We start from the raw sequence: 7,281 nt of genomic DNA, 5'->3' as shown, positions 1-7,281 counted from the left end.
TTTATATTCAGTGTTTTAAATTCCTGTTTAATAGTATTTAATTACCAATTATAGTATTAAGTGTTTGATGCACTGCCCCAAAATAACTGTCACACAGGAAACCTGAGACCAGGTAATGTTATTCCAGTGTAGGATGTTATTGTTCCTCTAGAGTCTGTAGTAATTTCTGCCGTGTTTTTCCTAAGGGCTCTGGAGATGTAAAGTACCATCTAGGAATGTACCATCGTCGTATCAACCGTGTGACAGACAGGAACATCACCTTGTCTCTGATGGCAAACCCGTCTCACCTGGAAGCTGTGGACCCCGTGGTGCAGGGAAAGACCAAGGCAGAGCAGTTCTACTGTGGAGACAACGACGGCAACCGGGTGAGACTGAGGCACAGCAGCAAAACACTCACACAGCAGCGTTTTCGTACTCTAACCAATTACACGAGTTAGACACATACATATTCATATATCCTGCCTGTGTGTCTGTTGAACCTTTTTATGTTCTAGCAACTAAAGGAGGCGGAACAGTTGGCCACTTAAGCCGGAGATACACCTGCTGTTTAACCATGCGCTCGCGTAGACAACATGTGTGTCGAGTTAACTTCTAGTACGTATGCAACCAACGGACCAAATGGACGCGGGAGAGGCGAGGCAGCGATCATTATTCGTATCTCTGGCTTTAGAAGCCTCATGAGCACCTCAACTCAACAAACGAAAATATGATGGGAAAACACAATTAATTATAATAGTAAAAATTATATTAAATAGAATAAATACTGTAACATAGATAGACATGGAAAATAAAACTCACTGAATGATAATAATAAACTTAAAAAAATATTTAAATCAGTATCCATATTTGCAGCATGCACATATACTGTACATCAATAAACTTCAGCTCCATTGTCTTCTACTCTTTCTTATCGTTTCTGCATCAGTGGTGGAGATTTAATTTAAGACAAGAATTAAGTATTCGGCCTTGAGTGCACTCTCTAAAAATTGGTGCCCAGATCTTTGAAGCTATAAATAAACACAACATAACTTATTTTCTTCCAGAGGGTGTAAACTAACTGTAGAATATGAATCCATAATGTGTTTCTTAGAATGGTGTGTCTAAAGAATGGTGACTCTGATCTGTTGTGTTTGGGACATTTTACACAGACTCTGTTTCTAAATGAGCTTTGCCATTTCTGAATCACTTCTCTGCTGACATATATTCTGATCCAGATGTATCTGTGATAAGATCAGCAGCAAATATAAATTAGTAGAGCTTAAGACTCTGTAAACTGCGCTCCAGGCATTTATCATAGGGAAAAACAAAATTTATATCCTTAAAAGAATCTCTCTATGATATAATATCATGCAGCAAAACACTGACCAAAGGATGATGTATAAAAGAAAGACATAAACTCTACCACAAAAAACACTGAATGACAGGTCTTACTTCTACACTTAAACTCCTGGATTAATTTTCTCATCTGTGAAGCAACACGCTCACAACACACACACTTTGAGTTATTTTGACACACCAGCATGCGGTTTGTGTGTTCAGGTGATGTCCATCCTGCTCCACGGAGACGCAGCTTTTGCAGGTCAGGGTATCGTCTACGAAACCTTCCACCTGTCTGACCTGCCGTCATACACCACGCACGGGACCATTCACGTCGTCGCCAACAACCAGGTAACACACACACACACACACACACACACAAAAACTTTAAACACACACATACACACGCATGCATGCAACAGTCAGATAGATGACTGAGCTGTAACCTCTTGTCTCTAGATCGGCTTCACCACAGATCCTCGTATGGCTCGCTCGTCTCCGTATCCGACGGACGTGGCTCGGGTTGTCAACGCTCCCATCTTCCACGTCAATGCTGATGACCCCGAGGCCGTCATCTACGTCTGTAAGGTGGCTGCTGAGTGGAGGGCCACGTTCCATAAAGACGTGGTGGTCGACCTGGTAAGTTTTCATCCGTCATCTTTTAGTTCTACGGTGGCACGTGACTGTAAGAATCTTGCCTTTGTGTGTGTGAAGGTGTGTTACCGTCGGATGGGTCACAACGAGATGGACGAGCCAATGTTCACTCAGCCGCTGATGTACAAACAGATCAAAAAGCAGAAGCCGGTTCTGCAGAAATATGCAGAGAAACTGATTGCAGAGGGAGCAGTGAGCCGGCAGGAGTACGAGGTAACAACAAACGTCTTGTTATATTTGAGTTAGCTTTTTCCTGAGCTTCCCAGGGTGACAAATTTCAGAGTAGAAGCAGGAATATTTTGTTTCAAAGAGCAGCAAGACCTTAAGTTCATGACCTGGATGAAAGTTTGTATGTTACTGGTAATTATGAGCACACTGGACTTTTAGGACCAAAGGCCCTTGTGCTCCTTTTTAACCAGATAGTTTTATGGAGGAACTAAACAAGTCTCTTTGGTTGTTTCTACTTTATTTAGAGAACCATGAGTATTAAGCCAATAAGGCTTTAATGGATTAAAAAACAACCACATCCTGTTGTTTGTGTATACTGTTGTAAACACTGATGTTTGAATGGATGTAATTGTTCGGTCTCTTGACTGCTGCTCTTTTTTTATCTGGACTAGTTGGGACATCACACTACATCACACCTTTATAAACTCTGTAAGAAATGGTTGTCCCCTGTCCTGTTATTGTACTGTATAAAGCTGGACACAAGTTATATGTTTGACAACCCAGCGATGTTCAGCAGTTCAGATTCCATCACGATAGTTCCCAGGACATCAGAAAGTCTTAAAATGGCTCCTTGTTTGTGCGGTCCCGTCAGAACATACTAGGACAGAGTGACGTCCATGTTTGTCCAGTCTAGTTCTGTAGCTTTTTGGAAAATGGAATATTGTTGTAAAGACTGATTAAACTCTCTGCCTCTTTCTTTATCTTTGTCTGTTTTTGCAGGAGGAGATTGCCAAATATGATAAGATCTGTGAGGAGGCGTACAATCGCTCTAAAGATGAGAAGATCCTCCACATCAAGCACTGGCTGGACTCCCCCTGGCCTGGTGAGGGAGGAGAAAGATGGACATATTTATGTCACTATGTTTAATGTGATGTATGTTTATATGGATTCATCAGAGTTTAATTATAGAAGATTCAGAACAGAATGTGAACACTGAATAGTTAATCTCAGGTTAAGTCTTAGTGTTTGGATCTGGAGCCTGTTTTACAGATTCTGCATTGTGAAATAATTGAAGCCATGAAGGACTGTGTGTTAGGAATGCTCACAAGTCCCTGGTTTGAGGTCTGGGTGAGGATCAGGTCTCACATCCTGGTTCTCTGTCAGGTTGTTGACGTGTTGAACTGTTGTCGTCTTCAGGTTTTTTCACTCTGGACGGACAGCCAAAGTCCATGAGCTGCCCCTCCACCGGTCTAACTGAAGAAAACCTGAACCACATCGGAGTTGTGGCCTCATCTGTCCCAGTGGAGGACTTCACCATCCACGGAGGTATCAGTATTAACAGTATTTTAACCAGATATCTGTCTCTTCCATTTCACTTTCTTCAGAGAAATTACAGATACATTACCAAACAACTAATAAGTACCTTTATTATTTTACTTTATTTATTTTCCCTAAAACTTTTTCTGACATTTCCACACAAAACAAACATGAGCAATCTCCATGAAATTAATCAAACTCTCCAAAATGTTCTGACCTCTGTGTAACTTCTGACTTTTCAGCTTGAGTGTAATAAAAGAACAAATCATTATTTTTCTTGGTGAATTCCCTCCACGCCCCTGAATCAGTGGATTGGATGTAATGCTTTTAAACACTTAATCCACCAATTTGCCAACACAAACATATAAAATCTGACATGATGTAAAAAAAAAAAAAAAAAGACAGTTTGCTCCTGACAAATTGCTTTTTCTCATCAGTAAATCAAATAAAATCATATTAATTGTGACAGAAGATGCATCCTGATTGGATTCAGTTACTCTGTGAATTTGAGCGTTTTTGTTGTTTTAGGTCTGAGTCGTATCCTGAAGAGCCGAGCCGAGATGGTTCGTAACCGGACGGTGGACTGGGCTCTGGGAGAGTACATGGCCTTTGGATCGCTGCTGAAGGAGGGAATTCACATCCGGCTGTCAGGACAGGACGTGGAGCGTGGCACATTTAGGTAAACAACCCATGATTTAAGTTATGTCCATTGTCTCCGGTTCTGCCTTTTGTACTGCATTATGAACGTTAATATTTTATTACATTGGTATTTTAAAAATCCTGCAATGTTTCCAGTGTTGTGCTTTAAGCTGCATTGACCAAATACTGCATTGCTATATGTTCCTTTTGTGGTGTATTTAATCAAAAATGTTTGTACAGTCTGTTCTCATCAGATTATTTACCGTCGCTTTCTTGACGGATTATTTTTTTACACAGCAGAGAGAAGACCGCAGCCTATTGTTTCCACCACGACAAACAATATTTGTGTGGTTTCTTGTTATTACTATTACTATTATTCCATTTTAACAAATGTTATCTTGTTCTGTAACAAAATCAAACTTTTGTATTAACATGAATCTAAAGTAACTAAAGCTGTCAAGACAGTGGATAGTGAAGCAAAGCTATAAAGTAGCAGAAAATCCAAATACTCAAGTAAAGTACCTCAAAATAGACTAAATATGGCATTATAGGTTTGTTTGTTGTTAATTTGAAAAGATCAAGAGATTGTAGTAAAATGTTATGGTTTGTAAAACACAGTGGAAAACATAGAAAACTTGGGAAAGTGTGCCCCATGTACAGAGGCTCATTTCTTGTTGCAGCAGCGACACGCGGCCTTTTGCTGCATGTCATTCTCCCTCTCTCTCCCCTTTCATGCCCAAAACTGTACTGTCAAATAAAGACCTAAAATGCCAAAAAAATAAATTCACACGCTGGAAAAAATCTTGGAGAATAAATCAGTCTGTCCTCTTATAGCCACCGTCATCATGTCCTCCATGACCAGAACGTGGATAAGAGGACCTGCATTCCCATGAACCACCTCTCTCCTGACCAGGCACCGTACACCGTCTGCAACAGCTCGCTGTCCGAGTACGGAGTACTGGGTGAGCCAAACACTCTGCTGCTGCTTTTTCTTTTTCATTTGAACTGCAGATAAACGTTATCTATTTCGTTCTGTTCTAGTTTCTTCTAATCTCAAGTTCGGATGTTCTGTCTGTCTGCAGGCTTTGAGTTGGGTTTTGCGATGGCAAGTCCCAATGCTCTGATCCTGTGGGAGGCTCAGTTCGGAGACTTCCACAACACGGCTCAGTGCATCATTGATCAGTTCATCTGTCCCGGTCAGGCCAAGTGGGTCAGACAGAACGGCATCGTGCTGCTGCTGCCGCACGGCATGGAGGGCATGGTGAGGAAACGCATAAAATGCTGTGTTTCTAGGTTATCACATCACATCTCAGACTATAAACTATCTCTGACTTTATTATGACATAATAATAATTATATTAAACTTTATTTATGAAGGGATTCACACAACCAGGATTAAAAATGATTTATGAATGCATAAGACAAGGAATCAGAATCAGGCTTATTGCCAAGTAGGTTTTTACATAGAAGTATTATGACTTATTTTGGTGCTTAACAATAGATAAAGAAAAAATAAGAACTTTGAAAGTCAAGAATCCTTAATCTTAAAATGAACTTACAAGAGAAAAAAGTAAAGTAAATGTATCTGTTAATAAAATAAAAAGAGCAGTACAGCGTTTTAACTCAATTATTGAAAGACATTTGATCTTTGAGAAGAGTGTAAAGAGAGATAACTGACATTGTTGAATTGTGTGATCAAACACAATTTTCTTTTTGTCTATAAAATACAAAGATAAACTTGCATATTCAGACTCAATTTAAATCAAAATGTCCTCCTTCCAATGACTCAGTGATAGAAACAGTTCCACCTGGTAGAGATGTGAGTGGAGTGCATCACTCTGTGATTCTGCTGGTTTGAGGTTGTTTAATAAGTGTGTGACTGACTGTTTTCTGTTTGTGTGCCCGCAGGGTCCAGAACATTCTTCAGCTCGTCCAGAGCGATTCCTCCAGATGTGCAACGATGACCCAGATGTCATGCCGGTAAAACTCCAGCTACTTTTGGCTTCTGAGCACTTTGAGATAACAATCAATCAATCAAAATGTATTTATATAGCACTTTACAACAACCAGCAGGTATCCAAAGTGCTTAACAAAATGAGTAAAATCACAACATACAATAGAAAGAGTGAACATAAAAAAACAGTAAAATCAGAAAAGGTTACAAAGAAAACAAAAAAATGAAATTGTCACACCACTGCTACTTATTGAAAGCCAGACTGAACAGATATGTTTTGAGTTTGGACCTAAAAAGAGCCACATCTGTAACAGTACGTATATCGGGGGGTAACTTGTTCCAGAGTCTCGGGGCAGCAACTGCAAAAGCCTGATCACCCCACCGTTTATACCTGGACCTCGGGACTTCTAAAACCAACTGATTTGAAGACCGCAATGACCAGTTGTGTCGACAACAAGAATCACAACACACCGCTTTTTTACCATTTACTGCAGAAAACACCCACAACCAGGTGTCAGGTTATTTTTTAAAGTTAGAGTCCGCACAAGGAAAACAGTCAGCTCATCAATGCATTGCTCCTCTGTAAGGAGGTGAATGGATCACTGTTTAGAACAACTTTGACCATCATATTTTATACCTTCTCATAGGGCTGCACGATTATGGCCAAAATGATAATCACGATTATTTTGATCAAAATTTTGATCGCGATTATTCTCACGATTATTTGTTGATTTTAACCAAAACAAATTGTATTGTCACATAGGCTATTTATAACTGCGAGAGGGAGTGTGATGGACGCTACTCACAGAGAGATGGCTGATCATTATGAACGGGTCCAGCACGGGTCGAATGGCGGATACACACGGCGTGTGTATGAAACGTCTGTATCTTCACTGCGCTGCATTTTTATTAACTATGATATTGTGGCCATGGGTCACATCTCTGGCCCAGGTCCAGGTCCCGGTCCCAGTCTCGGTCCAGCAGCTCCGTCTCACACGCTGTTACTCTACCAACTGAAGTTAGTTGCATTCAGTAACTTCTTCTGTGTTTTTCACCGTGGCGGCCGCGATAGCAGAGTTACCACGGAAACACTGGTACAAATACAGGTTTGCCCCTCGTATTTAACAATGTACAGCTGTGTTAATAAAAAATGTAAACTGTGGACAAATATCAGAAGTGTGGACCGGCGGCCGCTGTAGGAGAGAGAGTAGGACGAGAGAGCGTAGAAAGAT

General features: G+C 40.5%; 1 protein-coding gene across 3 annotated transcripts in view; it reads left to right on the top strand.

Annotated features, from left to right (window-relative positions):
- The window catches only part of ogdha (oxoglutarate dehydrogenase a), a 46,692-nt gene that overhangs the window by 32,441 nt on the left and 6,970 nt on the right, over nt 1-7,281 (top strand). For all 3 annotated transcript variants that reach the window (XM_032516576.1, XM_032516575.1, XM_032516577.1), the window contains 10 exons: nt 186-365; nt 1,540-1,668; nt 1,777-1,956; nt 2,032-2,184; nt 2,920-3,022; nt 3,337-3,465; nt 3,985-4,135; nt 4,930-5,057; nt 5,178-5,356; nt 6,004-6,075. In XM_032516576.1, the coding sequence (XP_032372467.1) occupies nt 186-365; nt 1,540-1,668; nt 1,777-1,956; nt 2,032-2,184; nt 2,920-3,022; nt 3,337-3,465; nt 3,985-4,135; nt 4,930-5,057; nt 5,178-5,356; nt 6,004-6,075 (1,404 nt within the window). The remainder of the gene's footprint in view (nt 1-185; nt 366-1,539; nt 1,669-1,776; nt 1,957-2,031; nt 2,185-2,919; nt 3,023-3,336; nt 3,466-3,984; nt 4,136-4,929; nt 5,058-5,177; nt 5,357-6,003; nt 6,076-7,281) is intronic.

The sequence above is a fragment of the Etheostoma spectabile genome, chromosome 5 (genome assembly GCF_008692095.1).
Source record: "Etheostoma spectabile isolate EspeVRDwgs_2016 chromosome 5, UIUC_Espe_1.0, whole genome shotgun sequence".
Lineage (NCBI taxonomy): Eukaryota > Metazoa > Chordata > Actinopteri > Perciformes > Percidae > Etheostoma > Etheostoma spectabile.
Note: the sequence above shows the minus strand (reverse complement) of the source record. Positions and strands in the feature narration are given on the sequence as shown.